The 23,639-nt window shown below is 53.2% G+C and overlaps 9 protein-coding genes across 9 annotated transcripts; 4 read left to right on the plus strand and 5 right to left on the minus strand.

Moving 5' to 3' along the window:
• Window positions 1-659: 659 nt before the first annotated feature.
• AYO21_04681 (hypothetical protein) lies at window positions 660-2,264 on the plus strand (the record flags this gene model as incomplete). The annotated part of the gene is made up of 1 exon (XM_022654653.1): window positions 660-2,264. One exon carries the CDS (start codon window positions 660-662, stop codon window positions 2,262-2,264), a length of 1,605 nt encoding a protein of 534 aa, XP_022513020.1.
• A 473-nt stretch (window positions 2,265-2,737) lies between these two features.
• Window positions 2,738-4,825, plus strand: AYO21_04682 (hypothetical protein; the record flags this gene model as incomplete). The annotated part of the gene is made up of 1 exon (XM_022654654.1): window positions 2,738-4,825. One exon carries the CDS (start codon window positions 2,738-2,740, stop codon window positions 4,823-4,825), a length of 2,088 nt encoding a protein of 695 aa, XP_022513021.1.
• Window positions 4,826-5,708: 883 nt separating this feature from the next.
• AYO21_04683 (hypothetical protein) lies at window positions 5,709-9,737 on the minus strand (the record flags this gene model as incomplete). Its single annotated transcript, XM_022654655.1, has 2 exons — window positions 5,709-9,602; window positions 9,657-9,737. The coding sequence occupies 2 exons, from the start codon at window positions 9,735-9,737 to the stop codon at window positions 5,709-5,711; spliced, it is 3,975 nt and encodes a 1,324-aa protein (XP_022513022.1).
• A 443-nt stretch (window positions 9,738-10,180) lies between these two features.
• On the plus strand, window positions 10,181-10,915 carry AYO21_04684 (hypothetical protein; the record flags this gene model as incomplete). Its single annotated transcript, XM_022654656.1, has 1 exon — window positions 10,181-10,915. The coding sequence occupies one exon, from the start codon at window positions 10,181-10,183 to the stop codon at window positions 10,913-10,915; it is 735 nt and encodes a 244-aa protein (XP_022513023.1).
• Window positions 10,916-10,937: 22 nt separating this feature from the next.
• AYO21_04685 (hypothetical protein) lies at window positions 10,938-11,960 on the minus strand (the record flags this gene model as incomplete). The annotated part of the gene is made up of 2 exons (XM_022654657.1): window positions 10,938-11,628; window positions 11,701-11,960. The coding sequence occupies 2 exons, from the start codon at window positions 11,958-11,960 to the stop codon at window positions 10,938-10,940; spliced, it is 951 nt and encodes a 316-aa protein (XP_022513024.1).
• Window positions 11,961-12,997: 1,037 nt separating this feature from the next.
• Window positions 12,998-14,457, minus strand: AYO21_04686 (hypothetical protein; the record flags this gene model as incomplete). Its single annotated transcript, XM_022654658.1, has 3 exons — window positions 12,998-13,945; window positions 13,998-14,194; window positions 14,256-14,457. The coding sequence occupies 3 exons, from the start codon at window positions 14,455-14,457 to the stop codon at window positions 12,998-13,000; spliced, it is 1,347 nt and encodes a 448-aa protein (XP_022513025.1).
• A 618-nt stretch (window positions 14,458-15,075) lies between these two features.
• On the plus strand, window positions 15,076-16,773 carry AYO21_04687 (hypothetical protein; the record flags this gene model as incomplete). Its single annotated transcript, XM_022654659.1, has 1 exon — window positions 15,076-16,773. The coding sequence occupies one exon, from the start codon at window positions 15,076-15,078 to the stop codon at window positions 16,771-16,773; it is 1,698 nt and encodes a 565-aa protein (XP_022513026.1).
• A 2,600-nt stretch (window positions 16,774-19,373) lies between these two features.
• On the minus strand, window positions 19,374-20,114 carry AYO21_04688 (hypothetical protein; the record flags this gene model as incomplete). Its single annotated transcript, XM_022654660.1, has 1 exon — window positions 19,374-20,114. The coding sequence occupies one exon, from the start codon at window positions 20,112-20,114 to the stop codon at window positions 19,374-19,376; it is 741 nt and encodes a 246-aa protein (XP_022513027.1).
• A 765-nt stretch (window positions 20,115-20,879) lies between these two features.
• Window positions 20,880-22,596, minus strand: AYO21_04689 (hypothetical protein; the record flags this gene model as incomplete). The annotated part of the gene is made up of 5 exons (XM_022654661.1): window positions 20,880-21,621; window positions 21,695-21,874; window positions 21,940-21,969; window positions 22,028-22,306; window positions 22,361-22,596. 5 exons carry the CDS (start codon window positions 22,594-22,596, stop codon window positions 20,880-20,882), a joined length of 1,467 nt encoding a protein of 488 aa, XP_022513028.1.
• Window positions 22,597-23,639: the final 1,043 nt, after the last annotated feature.

Genomic DNA, 23,639 nt, shown 5'->3' on the forward strand with positions numbered 1-23,639 from the left:
GCCAAAGGACGGAACCTCTCGTTAGTTTTCGGTTGGGTGATTTCTGATAGAACCAGAATGGGCTTATCGGCGGTATTGATATGTCTGGCTTACCAGCATCTGGGTTTCGCCGATGAGAGGACCATACGTAGGTAGGATGATTCTGCCTACCATGCTCAAGTACTAGTTGTGTCTTTCTAAGAATCCAGAAAGCCCTCTCGCAAATTCAATTGCTGTTGTTACAAATATGGACGAGGCTGAGACAAGCATGTGCTCTACCAAAATGTGTGCGGGTCGAAGTAATTATTTTTAACTCGGGGAAATTTAGCCGAAGCGGAGCCGGAAGAACCGCCGAGCCGCGTCCTTTAACTGGATAACTTCTTTGTTCCTGGTTTACCTTCCCTTGTTCCTTTATGTCATCAGCAACTCACTCCTCACTTTCCCATGTCCCATCCTTGTTGTCTTCCAACGATGGACTGACCCCGAATCTTCCAGTGACTCTCTGTTCGTGAGATGTCACCTACCCCACAGTCGTCGCTCGCTCGCTATCTCTGACAATTCTCATGCCGATCTATGCGCCTCTTCTAGCCTTGTTTCATCCCCCCGGCCTGAGTTTCCGCTCCCCAAGTTTTTGGCTATCTCTACTCTCCATCAGGACCGTGACTTGGTAGAATAGCACCATGGCATCGCCTGCCATCCATCCGAGCAAGCCTTCAGGCTTGGTGGATCCCCGGCAGTCGGGAGACTATCCCATCATTCTTGGAGACAGTCTCAAGACCGATGCAAAAGCACAGGATATGTTTCTGAACATTCGATACAACTGGCAACCCAAATCCGGTTTTGAGACTCGAGAAAGTCGCCTGAGAAAGGCTGGTGAGCGATACCACCTCGATGTATCTGACGGTGATTCCGCCGAGTACCAGTATGTTGGCAAATCGCCTGCGGAACAATCCGGAGCGCCTGAAGATCAGTCGAGGTCCCTAGCTCTCGTTTTCGACCGGGCAAAGTCGGCCTTCGTCCTAGAAGCCATCTCGGCGTCCCTGGACATGAACCTGAAGGTGGCACCGGGCATGTCGTCTACAGACGTTCGGGCACTGCCACAACTATCTGGCCAGCCTCAGACGTCGACAAAACAGTCAGCAGCAAAAGCCCCTCCAGCGTCGCCTTCGGATGACGAGACCCCAGATCCTTCCAACCCTTACGACTTCCGAAATTTCCTGGCCGAAGCACGCGAAACTTTCGAAAAGTCATCAAACGTACCGGGCAACCGTACGCCTATTCCAGGCAGCCGAACTCCACTGAGTGGGACATCCACGCCTGCTCTTCCAGGAAACAGATTCTTACCTACTACACCGCAGTCTCGACCAACCTCCGTGCCGGCTGCCTCCAAAGTATCTCAACAGCGAAAGAAAAAGCCCGAAGACGTATCCCGAGGGGCTGGTCGTGCCCCAGCTGCCAAGGCGTCCACTAAGCGAGACGTTCCTAAGTCTACCCAACCACTCAGTAAAGCCCGCGTTTCTGACTCTGATGAAGACAATGAAGCTGCTTCTAAGCCAACGAACGCAGCCGCGACCAGACCAAATCAGCCAAAGACCGGAAAAGGGCACGCTCGGAATGTCTCAGGCAATATCGGCAGCTCACCCCATATCATCATCAACGATGACGATGGCGACTTGGAAATCGACATGGGTAGCCCCCCTCCGGACAACGGCCGCTTTCGACGCGGGAGAGTGGACCCAGAGATGTTTCGCAGTCATACCGCGACACCAATTGGTGGCCTCAGTTCGAATGTTGGCCGGTCCTCTTCAAGGCCGGATCCCAAACGGCCTGTGGAGGAGCCTGCTAGGGGTCGCCCTGGCAGAGATAGAGATAGAGATAGGGACGTGACGATGAAAGATGTCGAAGCTGCCTCTTCTGCGGACGAAGATGAAGATGTCGAAGAATTCGAGCTAGGCAGCCCAAGGGAGAAAAGCGTTGCTGTGCCAAATAGAGGTGACGTTTCGATGGCACAAGATGGTGATTCGCATGACTCGGATGAGGACGATGGCGGTGGAAGTCGAGGTCATCGACCACACCAACAGCAACCGCAGATTGACCAAGCCCCGCCAACACCCCCTGAACCAATCGTTTCCCACGATGACGATGATGAAGATCTCCTCGAAGCTGCACTGGAGGCTGCTTTGGAAGAAGAGGACGAGAACGAAGATAGGGGTATTGGCTTGGGCATCGGGATGGCGAATGGAACTATACAAGATGATGAGAGTGAGGTCAGTGAAGAAGAATGACCGAGAACAAATGGTATAGAAGCTGTGGGAAGTATAAAGGAATGTCTTGAGGATCTTTTGAGAGGTTCTGCCATGTCAAATGCCGTCATTTGGAGGGTATCTACGGGGTTTTGTATTTCACCAACACACTGCTACTCAGAATTTAGATGATTACACCAGGAGAACAAAAGCCACAAAATACATCTTTACCCACAAGGAGCGTCTTCGTAGTATCTTCACATGTCATGCAGCCTTGTCACAATGACCTGCACCGACAAGGCTGTGAAGCTCTTGGCACACGTCACAGCTTGTCAGCTTACAAGTTCAAGTATTTACGCGAGTACTCGGTACTCTTGACCTCATCAGCCTCATATAACAGAGCGTCTCAATCTTCCCCTGTAGCATGACAATGCTTTCTCATCGGTCAATATCACGCCCAAAACGGTACTAAACCAACCACGAAATACCTCTTGAGAGACAGCAGACCAGAGAGGATGCCTTCACTCTCGTCTCTCAAAAACAGGGTCAATGCCGCCATCCCCCAGCAGCGGCCGGGGGGCTTCAGCCGTCCCCACAGTGGCGGCGATCACCAACGGAAAGCAGAGGACGACCAGTCTCTAGGGACCCTTCTCACCCGCGAAGAGCGGGCAGATTTGACATTGCTCATCTCTCAGACCATCGAGGAGATGAGGAGAAGTCTTGTGCGAACATTTGATGAGCGGCCGAAACCTAAACCGAAAGCGGATCCTACGGGGGCGGGAGAAGCTGAACCAGACAAGGCCGCCGCTGAGGTCTCGAAGTTGAGCTTGTCGGCGCAGCAGAGTGAGGAGGTTGACGAACAATCTAGAGAGGCTTCGTTGGAGAGTCCAGAAAACCGCGTTGATGAGGACGAGCCTCGAGGCGTCGGAGCAGAGCCGCAAGATACCCTGCTGACGACGCCCACTCCTGAATCCAAAGCGTTGAAGAGTGCGGCACTGGCCTTTTTCGACAACTGGGCTGAAAGCGTTATCCTCCGCGTCGGCGAGGTGGTCAATTCTCGCGACGAAGCCGTGCAGAACAAGAATCTTGAACAAGCGCGCAGACTTGCCACCGAGGCCGCTCAGCAACAGTACCAGCCATCCAATCTTGAGCTGGAAGCCAACAGCAAGCTGCTCAAAGTGTTTCCGCCAGTACAGACCCCGCTGGCAAATCTGAGCCAAGGCGAACGCTCGACAATCATCAAGGCAATCCTCCTCCTCCTGCTAAGTCTCGAAGCCTACCGTGCCCATTCTCGCGTCCTCCTTGTACGTCTCGCCATGTCCCTTGGCGTCAACGTTGGAGAAGTGTCCAAGATGGAGAAAGATACAGCGTATGGCCTTCTGACCGCTGCGGCGAAGATGGATGCCAGCGAATCCACTCAGAAGGCTCAACAGGCATCGTCTACGGCGAGGAAGTGGAAGATCGGGGTCGCCGGCGTGGCTGGGGCCGCACTGATTGGAATCACTGGCGGCCTCGCTGCGCCTCTCCTGGCGGCTGGGGTGGGCACACTCATGGGCGGGTTGGGGCTTGGGGCCACCGCCGCAGCAGGGTATCTGGGCGCCCTGGCCGGGAGCTCGGTGCTTGTGGGTGGCCTGTTCGGCGCCTACGGGGCGAGAATGACCAGCCAGGCAATGGACAAGTACTCAAAGGAGATCGACGACTTTGCCTTCCTCCCCATCAATGGCCGAGAGGATGACGCGGAAGAAGTCCAAAAACAGCGGCGTCGGCTGCGGATCACGGTCGGCATCTCCGGCTGGCTGACCGAGGAAGAACAGGTCACCTTGCCCTGGCGCGTGCTGGGCGAGGGCGGCGAACCGTTCGCGCTGCGGTGGGAGTTGCAAGCCCTGCTGAATCTGGGGTCCGCGCTGAAAGACTTTGTGGTCAGCCAGGCATGGTCGCAGATTCGGCGAGAGCTCATCAAGCGGACCATCTTTGCGGCCGTATGGTCGGCGGTTATGGCGCCGCTGGCAATCCGCAAGGCCATCAGGCTGGTGGACTCGCCGTTTGGCATCGCCAAGATGCGTGCCGTCAAGGCCGGCGAGGTGCTGGCCGACGCGCTCATCAACCGCGTACAAGGAGAACGGCCTGTCTCGCTGATCGGACAGTCCCTGGGCGCGCGGGTCGTCTACTCGTGCCTGCTGACGCTGGCCAAGCGCGGGGCCTTTGGTCTGGTCGACCACGTCGTGCTCATGGGCGCGCCCGTCCCCGCCGACGCCGCGCAGTGGCGCGCCATGCGCTCCGTCGTCGCCGGCCGCCTCGTCAACGTCTACTCCCGCCAGGACTACATCCTCGCCTTCCTGTACCGCACCAGCAGCGCGCAGATATCGGTGGCGGGCCTGCAGGACATTGAGGGCGTCGTCGGCGTCGAGAACTTTGACCTCTCGGCCCGCGTCGACGGCCACCTCAAGTACCTGCACATGACGGGCCCGATTTTGAGGGAGATTGGCTGGGTCGATCTGGACGAGGACGTGCTCCGTCGCGAGGAGATGTTGGTCGACCAGATCGACCGGGACGAGAGGGCCGTCGAAGACCAGGGCGACGATCCGGAAAAGCTTGGTGTGTGAGCTTTGCATACGTTTACCGTTGTTGTCGTCGTCCCTATCATTGTAATCTCTCTCGTCCTCATCTTCTTACTAGTCGCTCTGGAGGGTTTGGAGACCTCAGTATATGGATAACCCACCGTTTCCCATCACCGACGGACGCGTGAGCAGATGTGGGTTCCCTTTAACCACCCATTCCTTTTTTTTTTTTTTCTTACACGGTCTCGTCCTCCACCCCATGTACATATGTATACACACAACCTCGACGTGAGACAGGATAGCTGGATGGATGGATGGATGGGCCGGCAAGTATGTACGTAGGTAGACGGATAGATACAGTAGATACATATTCGTCATGTTGTACCAGTCAGTAGTAGATACCACCGCCCCTTCCAACAGCACTACCTACCACTACTACTACTACTATTATCTATAGCACTACAATGAATTGGCACGTGGTAACCCAAATACATATATATATATATATATATATCAGACCTCCATCCATCCATACCACCACGGATAAACCTACGAGTATTGTACTCGATCAGTATATATAGTAAGTATCCTGTCAAGTGTAAGAATGGAAAATCTCCTGACTGTTAAGTTATCCTTCCTCGTCTCGTCGTGGCGAGCCTGCTCGAGGGAGCACCGAATTACTGATGCAATATCTAACAAACAATATGACAATGCTACGCCTCTCGTATCTCCAGTCTTCCCATCGAAACAGCCCAAAGGAACGAACAGGCAGTGGACGTGGACGTGGACGTGGGACGTGGACGGGGTGGTTGGACCAACTAGAACAAGACGATAGGAATTTCGTGGCTCAAAGTCTGTCTAAAACAAATACTAAAACAATCGGTTGTGATTCCCATCGCTCAGAATCAGAATCACGATCACATGAGAATCAAAACCCAAAACTGTCCAGAAGACTGTCGGCGCTCGGCTCCTCAAACATGGTGGGCGGCGGCGGCGGCGGCTTCTTCTTTGTCTGCTCCTTCGCTTTCTCGGCCAGGGGCAGATTCTCCTCGTCCTCCTCCTTTTCGAGATCGTAGAACGTCTTGCGCCGCTGGATGCCCGGACTAGGCGGCCGTGGAACTTCATCCGGTATGACCGTCCGGTCAGGGGTTTCGGGGACAAACTCCCAATCTCGGACGAGGGACAGGGCAAGAACGTCGCATCCCATGTGGATATACTGCCTCACGCAACGCATGACGAATCCCCACTCATCTCTTGCGCTGATGACCTCGCTGCGCCATTCGTTGCACTTCACCAATTGCGCGCGAAGTTGGGTGTATAACAGTGTCAGAAGAGGGTCGTTTGCGGCGTAGCTGAGTGATCCCACCATCCCTTCCCCCTCGTATCTGTCTAGCAATGGTTTGCCCACAATTTTATGCACAGGGTGCACCAAGACCTGAATGGCCATGTCCTTTTGATCAAGGATCGCCGCGTACGCCCAACTTGCCATCCACCGTCCTTGCTCGCTACTAATTGCCAAGGGTAGAACGGTCTGTTCCATTAACCGTGCTAGAGTGGAGGATTGCTTGTTGCTTTCGCTCTCGTAGACCCTCGCGATAGCAATGGCGAGCTGCAAATCTTGTAGTTGATGTATGCAGACATTGATCGCGTCCCACGGACTGTCCCCTAGCAAGAAGAAGGCAGCCGCGTAGTGAAAGCGCCGTTTGCTGAGCAAGGCATACGCGTTCTTCAGCGCACTGGCCTTCCATCTCGGATCGTCAAAGTTGTTCGCCAACAGCTTCATGGTATTTTCTTTTTCTCTCACCCCGATGGACATTCTCCAAAGTCCCAATAGGACGGATTTCTTGCGAAGGGCGAGATAATACAGTGAACAATCCACTGGGTTGCGGTCTTCGTTCTTTGTAAACTCGATTCGACCAACATTCTCCATTTGCTGTCGAAGAGCTTCCACATCGGAGAGCCAACAAAACAGTCCTGACTTACGCGCAGCATCCCAGGTGAGTTTGCCACCGTACAGGCGGGTGACCAAGTCAACAAGAATCTCTTGGGATGTGCTCAACGACGCGAATGCAATGGCACTCCATGGGACGCCTTCATCGCCGCACGTGTACAGCGCGTGAAGGTAGCGCTGACCATTAGCATCGACCGACTCCTCGTGTTTCTCTAATTCGGAGACAACCTCGACCTGTTTCGCTATTTCGGATTGTTCCTTGTTGGTGAGCTGCCACAATCTATATCGTCGCAAATTGCCTTCTAGACCTTCTGCATAATCTGAGACCGGTAGATTCTCTGTGTCCCCGTTTAGATCACCGTTCGTGGTATAGTATGGTTTGTCGACCGTTTGGGTCGAGCTGGCTGCACTTGTAATCCTGTCGGGTTCGATATTAAGCAGGCTGGACAGTTCATCCTCCTCAGTGAAGTACTTGAGATCCCGATGCAGATGATACAACACGTCCTTCGTTGCTGCCAACCCTTCGATGCATGTAAGGAGGGTGAGAAACGTGGGGTGGAAGACAGGGACCAAAGTGTTCAACAATGCCATCATGGCAAAAGTTTCGTTGGTCCGCATCTTTGCTCGCACATCTCGAAGAGGCCTGGCGGACTGGTTGTGATGACTCCTAGCGTATCCCTCGAAGATGAAAAGCTGGATGCCAGCTCCCACAACGAGATCACCGCTTTTTAGCCAGCACAAATCCCCAATTGAGTGGGTGGTAAAGTCTCTTATTCTGATGTGCCGCAAATCTACCCATGCCGACTCACGCTCTCGGTAAGCATATCGGACCTGACCTAGAATGACAATGTGATAGTCAAAGCAGACTGCAACCAAAGCAAAGCCCTGTGGTGAGACAGCCCATGCGAATGAATGAATTGTGTCGGTTCCATCGAGCTCATGTTCATACTCCCACGAACCGGTTTTGGCGTCCCATATGCTGAGGCTCGTACTGTCATCGTTGACCACCACAATCTTGCCGTAGCCGCTTGCGCTGATCGCCTGGGGCCGGCGAATATTAGTCTCGATCAAAGCACCCGAGAAGAGATGTGGCTTTGTGGAATCTGTCTCTTCCTGGGATCTGACCATCTCCAGGGTTCCTTCTTTGGCAAGTGCTGCGGCGAAGCCGAGGGCGTTGATCTCGCGCGGATCAGTGGGTCGATTGTTCGTGCTCATATTGTCACAAACGGAGATCAGGGAGTTGTATCGATTGTGGACGTGTAGACTAACGTCCCCTAATGATCGTATCATCTCGCGATAACCATTTGTTGCGCCTGATTCATTTGCTGGAAGCAGCAGCTCCCAGGCCTCCACGGTCCCGTCTGCATGATACCCCACAATAACTCGACTGGTGAGTTCTCGTTCGCTAGCGATTCGACTTTGTGTAATGCGCATCGGCAAGCGGTTCCCTTCGGATTCCCAAACTCCGAGTCGTTTGGCTTTTGCCTCGCGAATGTCCCACAGCTCGAGACCATGGCGACTCAGAATTGCTGCGTATCTCCCACGGGACAAGATAACGGCGTCTTTGATTTCGACGGTGACGTTAAATGAGCTCCGCCGCAGCAGGGGAGCACTTGATAGTTTTCCTTCGTGCTGCCAAATGCTGGTGTTACCGTCGTCTGTACTGGATAACACGACATTGCCAACCACATTTCGAACGATCCGCATGACTGGTGCACCATGTCCCGCCAGGGTAGAAATCAGTTCAGTCCTGTCGTGTCTCACGGCTGTGTCGAACAGATGCGTGATCTGACTGTCGTACCAGTCAATATCACCTGCAAAAGAGTGCAGGAGAATTGACACCGACGATGCAGTCCTGCCACCGGCAAAGATGCAGAATTGTACATAGTCTTCCAATGGGTCGCTCAGCTGTGGAACATGGATATTCATGCCATCGACGTGGGAGATGTGAAATACAGAAGAGAGTATTCTGTTCTTGTACCCAGCATTTTCCAACCCCCACACAGACATGTGACCTAGTCCGTCGAGAACGACGCAGATTTCTGGACTCCGATTGGCAATCTCGATGAGATGCTCGAGAGCATGGTCCGCGGTTTTGGCGATTGAGTTCTGGACAGCCTTTTCTGTGGCCGTCGAAAAGTCACGGCTGTCGATGATAAAGGCATATCGTTTCGTGCTGATGGAACTTGCACTCAGCCTCCGTGGCTGGATCGAGGAGTACATGTTGATATCGCCCACCAATTGTAGGACGGTCAAGGCGTGGGGATCAAAAGTGGTCCAGGCGCGGACGTGATTGTCGGAGCAAAAGGTATAGAGCAGGTTGTCCAAGTTCTGTTCCTGATGCCATGGTTTGCGCCAGTGCAGATTTGTGACCGCCGCCGGATGTGGTAGATAGGAGACATCGAATCTGGTGCCGTCAACTTCATACGAAAGCCGTCTCCATATTTTGACGAGCCGGTCATATTGGCCCACGGAGGCTATGAAGCTGCTGTCAGGAGAAAGGTATGCGAGTGCCGTGGGATATGCCAGTGGCTGGTTCCAAACGATCATCGGCGCGCCAGACTCAGGTATGAACCACAGCACCAGCCTGGAACCACCCAGTAGAAGTTCTTGAGAAGATCCCCAGGACAAAGATTCCACCCGCAGTTCAGCAGGATTGTCCAACTCGTAGACCAGAGTCCATTTCAACACACCCTCCTCGTGACCGACGGGTCTGTAGATATAGACATGGCGTTCGTCACAAAGGGCTATCCGGCCGGTGGTCTCTTCGAGGGTTATCGCCGTGAGCGAATCAACCGTGTCGACGTAGATGGTCTGGAGAATAGTCTGAGGGCCGCTGAGAATGACGGCAGCATTGCCGGAGATATATGCCTAGTGCCGCTGTCAAGATTGCAACTGATGATGATAGAGTGGGAGCCAACTCACGACCAGACGCAGGCCGCACCACTGCGCGGTGCAAAGGGCCTGTCGCTTAGATTGAGGTCGCCCAGGCAGGGTGGCACGCATAGGACCAATGTTAGGAAGAAAGTGTTATTGTTGGGACCGCATGCTCGAGCATAAGCTTGTCTTGTCGTCAATTTCACGAAGGAGATATATCAGTCAAAGACGTGGTCACTGTCACGCAATTGGGAAGCAAGAACATCGAGCATGGTGTGACGCGATAAAGTCATCGCAGGGCCAATTTCTCCGCGTCCAGGCACCGCATCGAACTTCAGCCTTGGTATGTCCATCGCCCCTGGGTACGTCATGCGAGGCTGCCTTATGCATTGAATATCGGGAGTTTATGCTGAACTGAACTTCACCTTTGTTTCTACCCTCACTCCAAGCCTAGTCGATGAATGGAAAGAAGAGAGTTCTCTGTGATCTGGCTGCAACACCACGATGTCTGCTCAAAAGACTTTCATTCCACTAGGTAAACTCAGTCCCAACCCTGGGTGTGCGGGAGAAATATGCTGATCCACGCCCCTCTTATATTGACAGAAAATAACCCAGAAGTCATGACCAGACTGGCCCATCGACTTGGACTATCTCCAGCATTCTCGTTCCACGACGCCTACAGCCTAACTGATCCCGACTTGTTGGCATTTTTACCTCGACCAGCCAGTGCTCTCTTGTTCACCTACCCAACCTCAGCAACCGCCGAAGCCTACTACAACAGGTCTAATGAGGCCGAAGCTGGCTACGATGGCTCAGGGCCCGGAGAACCCGTCATGTTTTACCGCCAAACAATCCACCACGCCTGTGGCCTCATTGGTCTCCTCCATTGCACGACCAACGGGACCGCAGCCGACTTCATCCAGGAAGGGAGTGACCTCGACAAATTGATCAAAGACACAACTCCCCTTAAGCCCGTCGAGCGAGCTCAGTTCCTTCACGACTCAGAAATGCTAGAGATTGCTCACGCCGCAGCTGCCCAGTCGGGAGATAGCACCGCGCCACCACTAGGAGAAGATCCTGGTCATGCTTTCATTGCATTCGTCAAGGGAAAGGACGGACATCTGTGGGAGTTGGAAGGCAGAAGAAAAGGGCCGGTCGATCTTGGCGTGCTTGAGGAAGATGAAGATGTCCTGAGCGATAAAGCGCTCAGCTTGGGGCCATTCCCATTCCTCAAACGTGAGGAGGAGGCAGGCAGCGGCGATGTCAGATTCAGCTGTACCGTGCTTGCTCCAAGTCTTGATGACTGATGAGAACGCACACTTGGCATCTTCACTGCGCAAGGAGGAATTCCGGACTCTTCAAGTCGACCCAGCCTAGATTCGGCTCGCTTTGCTTCCAGCCTAGTCGTTCTTGCACAATCTTCGAGTATGTTTTGACTTCGTCGATTGAATACGACAGAAATGATACCTCTTCCTGCCGATGCACGCCGGTGCATGAGAACATGGCATAGACCGTTCTGCTCTCCTTGGCGCCCTCTTTTGCCGTCCCCAAAGGCTTCTCATACGCTCCACCTCCGTGATAGAGACTTCCCAGCATAATGAATGCCTCTCCCATGCGCATCTCTGCGTCAACAACTCCACGGGTACCATCGGCCCCGAAATCGGGCATATCGTCGCCCCACAGGTGGCTGCCAGGAACGACCCTTGTGGCACCATTGGCCTTGGTGGTATCGCACCCTGGAACAAACAGTCCTAACAGTATGTCGCGTCCCTTCGTGTATTTGTCGGCATGACTATGGCGAGCATGATGATTCTTGTCATCGCGGTGAAGATTTTGCGCAGGGGTGCCAGGAGGGATATCAAATGCAATTGCGATAGAGAGAAGCGGGTGGCTCGTCGTGGTAACGGGCTTGTTGCCGTAGTAATGGGTCGTCTCAAGTGCCAGAAAATGTTCGCACAAATCTTGGTAGAGCGGATCGGCAAAGAACTTCTCTCTTACCGTTGCGCTTTTCCCGACGAGCCTGGTCACCGTTCTTGTTTTGCCTTGAAGCGCTTGAAGCCAGTCAGTATAATGCCAGAGTGGAAAGTTTCACAAAAAGTGAGAGAACTTGCCGCCCACTTTCACCCCGTTGGCTTGCTGATCAAGCCACGGGTGGACCTCCGAGTCCGCTTTTTCAAGCGTGGCTTCATCGGTAAAGTCCTTGACTATCACACAGCCATCTGCTTCCAATGCTTCGATGAACAGAGACAATGGAGCCGATCGCGACAGCTTTCTGATTCCACGGCTAGGGTGACCATCACGCTTGTGGCTGTCCCATGCTACTCGCCGTGCGTGCTGAAGGATTGACGCCATCAGCAGAGTACTTTCTGTTCTTCAAGACTGGTGCCGGACGAGAAGACGAGAGGCAGCAACTATAACAAGGCAACAAGGACCGGAGGACAGAACTTCACGGCCAAGATATAGAGGAATGCCTGGCGTTTTCGCCAAATCGTTTCTCCAGAAACTTACCGCAGTGAGATCCGTCATGATGTAGGACCAGACTCCGTGGCACCAGGTGGCGTTTCACGGATGGGTTCAAAGTAAGCTAATCCCTCTCTGCGAGGATATGTTGACCACACGCTTCGAAAGATTTCCCGCATTGACAGAATGTATCGCGCCACCAAGAATTCCGAAAGGCCTGGGTCTTCCTTTATGCAGCAGGCTGACGACGACTTATTATCATAAAGGATCAAGGTGGACTCCTCCGTGCCCTTGGCAATGCAGAGCAGGAGCAGAAGAGGGCCATATCTGACAGCCCGTGCGGGACCAACGGCATAATCTCCTGAGTTTAATGATCAATCTGGGCATAAATGCGTGCATCTGTTCGTAACGCCTTGCAGCATTCGCGTTGGTGTCTTGGCTTCATGGCCCATCCGGATATGTCGGCTAATTGCCGTCTTTGATAGGGTTGCTTGAGAATGCAGCTAGACTGTCGTGCTGATCTCCGCCGCCGTTTGAACAATCAAATAGCTTCCTCAGAATGAGGAGCATACCAAGAGTTCTGGCATCGGCTTTTCAACTTTGGGTCTTCTCTTGATGGTGTGCGCCGACAGGCTTGGCTCTTCACAAGTCGTTGTAGAACCAGCTGCCGATTGTGCTCCATGACGCATCTCGCTCGGCATGTAGAAGCTTCAACAAACAAGCAAAGAGGGCCGAAGATGTTGCGTTCAAGCGTTGCTTGTCAAGACGGCTCTGGACCACAGGACAAAGATCAGTACGAGGTGGCTCTGGAATGAATTAGATTCGAGGCCCCAATGTATTCTGAGATGTGCCCCCGGACGCAGGCTTCTCAGCCTTGAGAGTTTCGTAACATCGAGGGCTGACATGTCTTATCTCGGTGGAGGTTGAGATCAGGTTGCTAGACCGAAGAGCTTGCCAGCGACTGGATTCCACTCGGAACCCCATCGCCGTTGACTCTCCCTCACAGCTCCATCCTTTAGTGTTGTAAGTTGTTGTGATTTGGGATCAAACAAGTCCTGGAGGATGTCTGCCAGTTCTTCTGAGCTGCCAAAGCCTTTGCCATTGACATTCTCCGTCACTAGCTCCGACCACGCAGCAAAGCTGCTCCAGCCCGCTACAGGAAGTCCCGCGCCAAACATATCGACCACCTTCATGGGCAGGTCAACCCCGCTGCTGCTGGTATGTAGGGACACACCGAGATCTGCAGAACCCAATAGAAGAGCGTAGTCTTCGAAGCTAAGCCAGTCGGTATAGATGCTCACCATTTCCAGAACTTGTGCAGACCGCAACTCCCGAATTTTGTCGAGATAACGTTGCTGTTGAGGTCCTTTCCCGGTGATAACAACGACAAGTTCTGGAAGATGTGGATGGGAAGAGGTGGCGCTGGCAGAGTAGGCACAGAGAGCATCCAGGAGAAGACCAAAGTCTTCGTCAGCAGTCCATGAGGTTGAAGAGACGATCAACCTTGCCTTTGCCTCTACAATTGCATTGAAATGTTCTCGGATGAGTGGGTAACGCTGCAAGAAGGCTATCCGTTTGGGAGCTGTCAAAGGCTGATACAAGTCGGCTGGTCGATCATGCAAAGTCAAGATGGGAGCAGTGATCTTGTAATCCGATTTCAAAACTCGAGCCATGGCGTCTGTGACGGAAAAGTTTGCAGTCGCAGCCTTCGCCAGGCCGATTTCGTACAATTTGGAGATGGCAACCAGAGGGTGATCTGCGCCGAGCTTCAGAGCCAGGATGGAATACCCAAAATTATGCCAGTCGACGATGAGCCGAGTCCGCCGAAAGAAACACACAGCAGTCACAACCAGTAAAGTAGGGATAGAGGGCGGATTCTACACACGATTCATTAGCACGAGTCAGCAACAACGAGGAGCAAAGATATACCTGCACAAGCATCCATTTAGAAGGAGCAGTGGCGTAGCTCAAAGTGTTCCAAAGCGTCCATGTCTGCAGGAGAACTTTCAGTGGGCCAAATAGAAGAAACAAGAGCTTGTTGCCAGTTTGAAGCCACCGAGGAGCAGGTGTTAACGGGACCACTGTGACCGCCGGATGCGCAACCAGCTCGGGTAATGGATCAGTCTCTGGACACATTCTATTAGGCTGGTGCCCAAAATGGCTGTCTCGAGCAGTTATAGCCCTCACCTCTGTAACCAACAAGTTGAACACGGCCACCGTGGGTTGCGATACTCAAAGCATGATATTGCATCCGGGGACTACGGCCCAGATCGCCCAGCACCACAACCTGGACCGAACATTGCTGATCCGCAGCACGTCCTGGGGAGGGGAGCAGGAGTAGCAGAACGGTAAAAATGGTGGAGATAGCCACCAATACTGTCAATAGCATCCTCTTGGAGCGGTGTCGCTGCTTCTTGCGATGCTTGTCTTGCAGAGAATCACCAAAGAGGTGAAAGAAGAATGACGTCGACCAGTCAGAATGTCCAGGGTGGTCAGATAGATGGAAGCGGTTTAGACTCGAAGTTGGTAGGGGCGGGAAGAGGCTCGAAGAGTCCCAAAAAAGGGGAAGGGAAGCCAATCATGGATACGAGCGAAGTTGCATGCCGAGATGCGCGAGATGCAGAGGTGCAGCGGGATGGGGATACGCCTCTCGTGGCCTCTCCACCACCCTTCAGAGTTTGTTACCCCTTGAAATATGTTGCTGCTACTATTGCTACTGCTGCCCACTGACATCGTTGGCCAGGGGCAGCAGACTAGACGAGAAATGTATAGCTAGCTATCCTTGTAATCTCTTTCCCCAGACCATTCTTCTCTCAACCCCCGCCTGCGCCTATCGAGAGATCGGAAATCACCTCAGTCGCGTCAACAATCCCTTGCTGCCTGGTGAACACAGCAACGTTGGTGGCACCATCTTCGTCGAGTCTTTATTGGGAGCGGCCACAACGAGGGCGAATGTTCACCAAACACCAAAGTGTCCTCCCAGACTTCAGGACCAACTGAAAGGACCATGAGCGCCACCTTCACCCTGCCTGTTGCTGCCACCGACAACTGCAAGCATGGGCATCCTCATGGTCCTTCCCACTCTCACTCCCACTCCCACTCTCCTCTACATTCAAACCCGAGCTTGAATGGACGCTCCCATCAACGAAGTCGAACGGGCAGCCGCCTCACGGCCCCCTTCCCCTTGACGCGAATCCCCTCTGACTCCATCGTTGAGCAGAATGAAGCTGCCATGAGCGTCAACCGGTTGCCCCCTGTCAACACCCATTTTTACGAGCATCGATATGTCAGCCCTGCCCCGTCCCAAGATTCCACGGGTTCGCAGTTTCTGCCAAAGAGAAGGGATACAGAAAAGATTGCATATCCATCACCTGGCGCTACCAAGCGGCCGACTTTCAAAAGAAATTTCTCCAAACCCACCCAGTTCCTCCTTCACTCGACTGAAAGCTACTCATTACTACATGGGATACTGGAGGACGACGAGTCCCGGCGAATATTCTATTTCATGATATTGAACCTCTGCTTTATGTTGGTCCAGTCCACATATGGCGTTCTGACGGGATCCCTGGGCTTGATTAGTGACAGTATCCACATGTTCTTCGACTGTGTGGCCTTGCTGGTTGGGGTGTGTGCTGCTGTCATGAGCAAGTGGCCTCCCAGTCTCAAATTTCCGTACGGATACGGAAAGATTGATACCCTTGCAGGGCTAGGCAATGGTATTTTCTTGATGCTAATAAGTATCGAGATCGTCTATGAGGCGATTGAACGGCTGTTCTCTGGTGCTGATGTCAGTCGAACTGCGGAGCTTCTTGTGGTCAGCACGATCGGTTTGTTTGTGAATCTGGTGGGCATTTTTGCTTTTCATGGTGCTCACGATCATGGGCATGGGCATGGGCATGGGCATGGGCACGGACACGGGCACGGACACGGGCACGATCATGGAAGTCATAGCCATAGCCATGGCCACAGTCATCATGACCATGACCATGATCATGATGATAAACATGATCATAGCCACCATGAAATCGTCGGAGCTCCTATGATCGCCTCCGCTTCACCGATGAAAGGCAAACAAGGGGCAGCGAGTGATCACCACCATGGTGGAGAAAACATGCAAGGCATCTATCTCCACATCATGGCCGATGCACTCGGCTCTCTGGCAGTTGTGGGATCGACCCTTCTTGTCCGCTGGACCGGTTGGAGCGGGTTTGATCCCCTCGCATCATGTATCATTGCCGTTCTCATCTTTGCGTCCACTATCCCGCTTGTCACGACAACGACAAAAACCCTCCTGTTGTCACTAAACTCTGACATTGAATACAACCTTCGAGACATCCTCAGTGGTGTGGCCGAAATCCGCGGTGTGGTGGGTTACACGGTGCCGAAATTCTGGCTCGAAGACATCAAGAAAGAGCCCGGTCATCACCACCACCATGGTCATTCCCATACGCACGACGACCATTCACATTCGCATTCTCACTCACATAAAGACAGTGATGGGAAGAAGTGTGACGGCGAAAACTCCGATCCTACGGTCTTGGGTGTTATTCACATCATTGCCTCACAGCATGCAGATCTAGAAGATGTCAGAGAGCGGGTCTCGATGTATCTACGGCAGAGGAAAATGGATGTCGTTGTTCAGGTGGAGAGAGACGGGGAACAACGGTGTTGGTGCGGCGGAGGCCAGAAGAGTCCTAACGCATGACTCTTGGGGCCTCTTGCGAAGCTTTGACGTGTTTAATGAGAACAGTCCATGGGCACCAGTTAGTGGTCAAGCCGGGAAATGCAGGGTCACAACTAGCTTTACATTGGACAGCACAGCGACCGATACTAACGCTCCCGCCGGCCGGTAGACCTACGTGGTCTGCGTATACGAAATTCTGAATAACTATTGAAAATCCACACATATAGAATCCCTGTCTTTTTTTCTGCGGCGAACCATGACTTCTGAACATACCGGCATTGGACATGTGCGAGGCTGAAATGCAGGAAGTGAGAACGCGTAGTTTCTCCATCTGGCTCACGTGCCGCTCACGTGTCACTCACCCTGTACCTCCTCGCCTCGTACTCCCTGCCCCCTTCCTCGCACCCTATTCCACCTCATTTCTCTTCCTCAGAGATGAAAGAACACCAGATTCAGTGCGCTTTCAATGGCCTCAGTCACGTTATGCAGCTGCCCTGATCGACGATTCCAGTGTCTGCTCTGCCACTATCCCCTGAGGGATGCTGGTAAGTCGAGGAACTTTGGCCTCAAGGACAGATCTAACACCTACAGCTGTATCAAAGTGGCCACCACCCAGGCCGCTTATTTGTCCGATATGCTACCAACAAGAGCGTCGCCAAAAAGTCCCGCTTCATTCTGACTGTGTTAATACAGTCAGAGATCATCTTACATCGCTCCAAGATGCCAATGGGACACCGTCTTTCGACGACCTACTCATATGTCTCGTTGCTGCCAGACCTTTGACACCGCCCTCGATTGATCAGTCGAGCCATATGACCGAAGCCTTTCGGAAATGGTATCCTTTCCCTTTTTTCGAGAAACTTCCGTCTGAAGTTATTGACGAGATCTGCTCCTACCTTGGTCATTTTGCACAATATATCGCCTTATACCATGCTACGTCGGTGGCTGCAATTCACAAGATGTACTCTCCGCCTCGCTGGGTCAGCTTTCAAGTCAAGCCTGGAACGACGCTATACATGTCATTCAGCAGATTCGGGGGTCGTGATTATCTAACGGGCTTAGATGTTATTGACCGTGTGCCTAGCCAGAGTCAAGTGCTTCAGCTTCAAGATACGTTGATTATCTGCAGGGACCACTTCGGCATCCGTGGTCTCTACTGTAATAGTCAGCAGATTCACCATCACGAAGCAGGCATATTTTTCCATACAGTCCCGCTCCGAAAGGTCGGCACTCAAACTGTGAAGCTTTCTGCATTTTCTGATGTGAGTATGCCGGTTTGCCCTTCAAGTCTCCACTAATAATAACAGGGCCTTTTTCTCCGGAATATCATCGATGCCGAATCTCCCACTGTCATCGAATGGAATGTATTACCGTCCCCAAATCAAGGGACTGCCTTTCAATTTTCAATGCCCTTGTTGGAAAGCAGTTCTCTTCGTCGATATGAGTATCACGATCTCAGGAACATTTCCGGTATTTCTACGGCCGTTTACCATTCAAGGACGGTTGGCATTTTCTGCCACCAACGAAATCTTCCTCGGCATGCCTACCAGACATTCACGGCCACAGTGGGGGCACTCTTTCCAAGCTCGATGTTGAATTTTCTCTATTTTCCTTTACATTTTCAGGAGACTATACGCACTATCGGTATCCGTTGGATCGATTGGCCTCGATTCCCTCTGACCCACCCAGTCATCCAGGTATACCTCCAACTCTTGCTACCAGGAAATAACTAAAATAGCCTCTAGATCGCAACGACATTTGATAGGGCATATTCCCTCGGGCCACAGCCGCAACAGGAGAATCTTTTCTTATACGAAGCCTTACACGCGGATAACAATGGCTCGATCTGTGGCTTATTCCATTCCTCGGTCTATAACCCCACTTCTGCCTTCGCCGAGATTGGAATATTCTCATCAACTCGTTGTGACCGACGGCTAGGTTGGAATACTTCCACCGGTCTACCTGTTCCCCGCCCTATCTGGGGCCCTCCGAACGGAGACTGGTGTCTCAGTAAGGCTACCCTGGGGGCAAACATAATGCTTGAAGTTTGCATAGTCGACGTGGGCGATGCATGCCTCGGGGCTCTGCTTACGTACTCGGACGGCAGCCGTGAAGCGCTAGGTCAGTTTCGTTTTGATCGACACACGACTGAGCAGATGGAGATGCAGAGTTGTTCATTTCTCAACATTGAATTTGAAAGATCACACTACGTCATGATTCGCGGCCCCTCAAGACCCTGCGGCAAAAAGGAGGAGGCCCAGGGGTGGTGTAGGTTTCCTACGAGAGGGAAGATTGCATGGTGGTCTGGGCCAAATGGTAACCAAATTCATATTTTAGGTGATGACCCTTGAACTGGATCTAGTGCGTGGGCCTGTGTACTGTATTGGTTTGAGAAAAGGCTGAGTTTTACTACAAGCGATGTGAAGCTATCAGAGAGAGCAAGATACGCTGCGCGTCATGGATGAATGAATGCGTGTATGACCGAGGGCGAATGTGCCACCACGACCATCGAAATACTCTGTGCAGAGGTCTCAGCCCTCGCAGCCCTGTCCTCCGCAGCCAATCACGTCTCATGTCGCCACTCTTCTTCCGTGTGCCCCCAGCACAGTACGGAATTCAAACTACTGCACATCTTTGACATATGTCCAGAGCCGCTTCTCCCAGGAGTAGAAGATGTCGTCCCCATCGCGCTTGCCCGCACCAAACGGTCCCATTGCCTTCCATCCATCTGCCGTCTGGTAGATCAAAACCTTCGGATTTGCGGTGGTTCGCCTCGCCGTGACTTCGGTGAAGTCATCCATGTTCAACGATGAAGTGCTCAAGGTGCTGCCTGCCTGGGGGGTTCGTGGGTCGGGGCAAGTCTCGACGCGTGGAAAGAGAGGGTTGCTGGATAGGACCGGCACTGTGGTATGAGGAAACTGCGTCGGGACTTCTGCAGGATCGACCAATGTCAGGACCGAATTAGGCTTACTTGGAATGCTCGAATTGGGGGCTTCTGCTGGGATAACAGGGGGAAATCCTTTCATTCGGTCGAAGCATTTCCGGAGCCTGTACCCTTCGCTCGAGTTTGCGTCGATATAATGCTCGTGGAACAAATGAGACATGTCTTCTGCATATCGATGGTACTCCCAGGCCTTCCCTGACGTCTTCGTTGTCGTGAATGTGTAAATCATGGGCTGCCATGGGTGGCTATTGATAGTTCTCTTGCACGCGTCCAGAGCCTGGCTTTCGCATTCCATGATTGCACTAGGAGTCGAGCCGCCCTTTGCTTCGTGCCAGCAAAGCACGATGATCTCGTTTCCAGTGGGCAAGTAGCGGACACCGCGATCGATGCGCCGACGATCCCCTGGGGCTGGTCTCATTTCGGCGTCGCAGATGAAATACTCTTCCTTGAAGACATGCTTTGAAAAGAGATGCTGCCAGAATGAGAGGGCTTCGGCCTCCTGCGCCCCAGGTGCGTGTGCAGCCTGACACAGGGCGAGGAGAGTCGGTTATGTACCGGTTCTCGAAATCGAGGAGCAGCGACATGTTAGTTCTGTGGTCGGTATGGATCATGTCCAAGTGTCCCAGGGCGAGGATTTCAAACGGGAAGAGAAGGTGGGAGGTCCTCTCGAGAACAGGACAGAAGCCTCCTCGATAGCCAGGGAAAGCTACCATGCTGGTCGAAGGCCTCAGGTGCACCGCGACGCCTTACATTGCCAACACAACTGTTGCCCCGGGACCCCCTGGGCCTCTTGTACGCACAGCATCGCAAGGAAAAGAAAAGAAGAACCTTTTGATCCAACAAGAGAGCACCTGTATGTTACACATGTCGTGCACCAAATGCTTGGACATTAAGCTTACTCGTCGACCATGGACAAGTAGTTACACACGCTGCCTGCCCAGCTAGCACATCGTCCGCAGCTCCACATACATATCCCCCATTCGTGAGCAAAGAGAGAGAAAAAGAAAAGACCAATCCCGGTTCGATCCATGAAAAGCGCCTTACATTACCTTAGATTTGCAGGGTTGTAAAGTGTGCGGGATGTGGTCGAACATTTTGATAAGGTCAGATGACCAGCCTTGTGCCTTTTCCCTTCTGTTCCCCTTTTTCCTTACCCCTCTTCTCCTTTCCATTGGTGGCTACTTTACACCTGATTGCCCTGCGAACTCAGCTCCGCGGGCGGTTTCGGCTCGACGCCTGCTTGCGAACTGCCCACCGCGGTGGTCGATGTGACCTGGCTGCGCGTGTCGCTGGCCGACAACCCCATGCTTTCTCGACGAGGCGAGAGATGGCGGACGTCATCCCCAGCGACCTCGGCGGGCGCCTCTTTGTATTGCCCTTGTTGACCGTAACTGCCTCCTGAGGGGTAAAAGGGGGGCGGTGGTGATTGGCTCTGCGGGTACCCCATCGGCGGATATCCTGGGCCGACGGCCTGGATGCCGTACGGATGGCCATAAGCGTCGTGGACCTGCATCATCTGCGGCGGCTGGGCCTGCGGCGCTGTGTACCCGAATGCCGGGCTGAATCCGTGCGTGGGCGAGCCATACGGCGGCTGCTGCTGCTGCTGCTGTTGGTGCATCATGTTTGGACTTCCCATTGACGTTGCCACCGACATGTGTTTGGGATTCTCTTGTGCCGCCACATAAGCCCCGGACTCGGGGCGAATTGGTCCGCCAGCTGCGGTGTTGGCGGCTTCTAGTTTCCGCATCTTTGCCCGTCGGCGATGGCGGACGGCGAGGCAAGCCCAGAGGAAGCCGATGATGAGAAGACCAGCCACACCGACGCCCACCCCGATCCCGATTTTGGCGCCCGTGCTTAGATGGGTGTGATCTTCTTCCTCTTCGCCTTCTTCGTCGTCGGCACAGGGAAGGCCCAGGGCCCACACTCTGGCGAGTCGAGTTAGCTTCAATACGGCGATGTCGGGTTCTTGAAAAGGGAAAGTAACGAGGCTGGGCTTACTGATTCACAATGACATTCACAGTCGGGGTCGTCGTTGCCGATTCTGCGACTAGAGAAGCCGATACCATCGAGGTTATGGATGCCAGCACATCCGAACCGGGCGAGATTGTCGTGGTGAGAGTGCTCACACAGGGGAGGTTACCAATAATGCTCTGGTCGTATGTGGTGAAGCCAATCGGACTGGTAAATTCGGTCAGTGCATACCAAGCAATGAATAGACAGAAGGGCAAAAGCCTGAGACTCACCAGCAGACCGGGTCGATGTCAACCATATCACTGCGGTCAAAAATCAGATCATATCTTTGCACCCTGGAGCTCTGGAGAGTGACGATACCTTGGACAGATGGTAAGAGGAGCGTTGCTCAGCATTGAGACGATCCCCGTGGGAGTCGGACTGGGAGTTGTGCCTGTCCAGGATGTGGTAGATTCATGTCCGTCGTCTTCATCGTTCGACTCCGTGGCCGACGGAGAAGAACTTGTGTCTTCTGGCTCAACATGTGTAAAGTTCAACGAAGGGCAGCATTCTGGCCGGTCATCGGAACAGCCCACGAGTGGGACTTCGACCGTGCCGCCGTCAGGGAATCTCAGGAGGGTAAATCGAGCGACATTGCATCTGGTCAAATGGGATCAATACCAGCAGTCCAATTACTCGGATATGTCAACATACGTTCCGATGAGCAGGGCCTGGCCTGTATATGGTACAGTCTGGATGGCCGGAACGCTGGTCGGGGTTGAATAAGAGGAGGAAGTGGTGGTTGTTGCATCATAACTGCTATCTGAAGGGTAGATAGTTGTAGTGTACGCATAGCCGTTTGTGTCGGTAGTGTAGACTACTGATTGCGCAAGAGCCACGAGGGGCAAGGCAAGCAGACACAAGGAAGAAGCCGTCCCCAACCACATCATTGCTGTCGACGGTGTTCGACGCTGGGATCAGTAACTCGAAGCTAGAGGGCAACGCCCTGTCCTACGTGAAGGAACTTCAAGAAAGTGAGGAATACCGACATGGAAAGAGGAACATGCGGCCCTGCGGCGGCTGTGTTCGATATACTTACTCTTGATCCCAAGACACTTCCCACTTCCACAGCCGGATCCAAGCAGACCCTTGCGCTGAACTCGGACCGCTGTGGAGGGGGGAGGGTTGCCAGCATCCAAGACCAACGCCCGGGATCAGGCTTTTGTGTAACTGGCTGTCTGGCACGGACACGAAGTTGAGGCCTCCTGCGGCTTCTTCCTTTTGCGTTGTCACTGCTGGACAGTTAGGCGACGACAAGCAAGCCCAGGTACGAGTAGTTTTGAGGCTTGACTCCAGTGGTTGGACTGTATTGGCCAGGGTTGGTGGACCCCAAGTCTGGACCCCAACTGATACGAGGCTCAACACGAAACCTTTTCCAACCAAGCAGGGCAAGGCAGGTCGATTTGGGCCGGCCACCTCGCCTGATTGGGCATGTGACGAAATCATGTGTCGAGGCTAGACTCCCACCTTGACTGGATGTGAGTTTTTTTTGGGCATGGATCTGGCCAAACTCGGGTACCATTAGGAAACAAGTGTCTGAGGAAGACAAAGAAGAGGTGTCTCAATGCAGAGAGATGGCGTCTGGAGTGATCGGGGGTGGAGAGAGCCGCCGAAGCACGACATGATTTCTCTGTGCCCGGGCTTCACTGAGACTTTTTGTGAAACGGCTGGTCCAACAAGTCCCTGTCACCATCGTCGGATCAAGAAATAGTAAAGCGTGTTCAAGCTCAAAGGCGGAGGAAAGAAGACTTCAGCTGCCGAGACTCTTGGCGCCTGTGCTTCTTGGCGCAGATCCCCCATTGGAAAGACTTCTCCGCCAGACACTCTTCGCCTCTCCACAGTCTCACCCGTCCTCTGCTTTAACATTCATGCAGGAGAGGGCTTCCACACCCATTTTTCCTTGTGAGCGGAATACCCTTCGCTAGCGAGGGCG

Source organism: Fonsecaea monophora (assembly GCF_001642475.1).
Source record: "Fonsecaea monophora strain CBS 269.37 chromosome Unknown Scaff27, whole genome shotgun sequence".
NCBI classification, from domain to species: Eukaryota; Fungi; Ascomycota; class Eurotiomycetes; order Chaetothyriales; family Herpotrichiellaceae; genus Fonsecaea; species Fonsecaea monophora.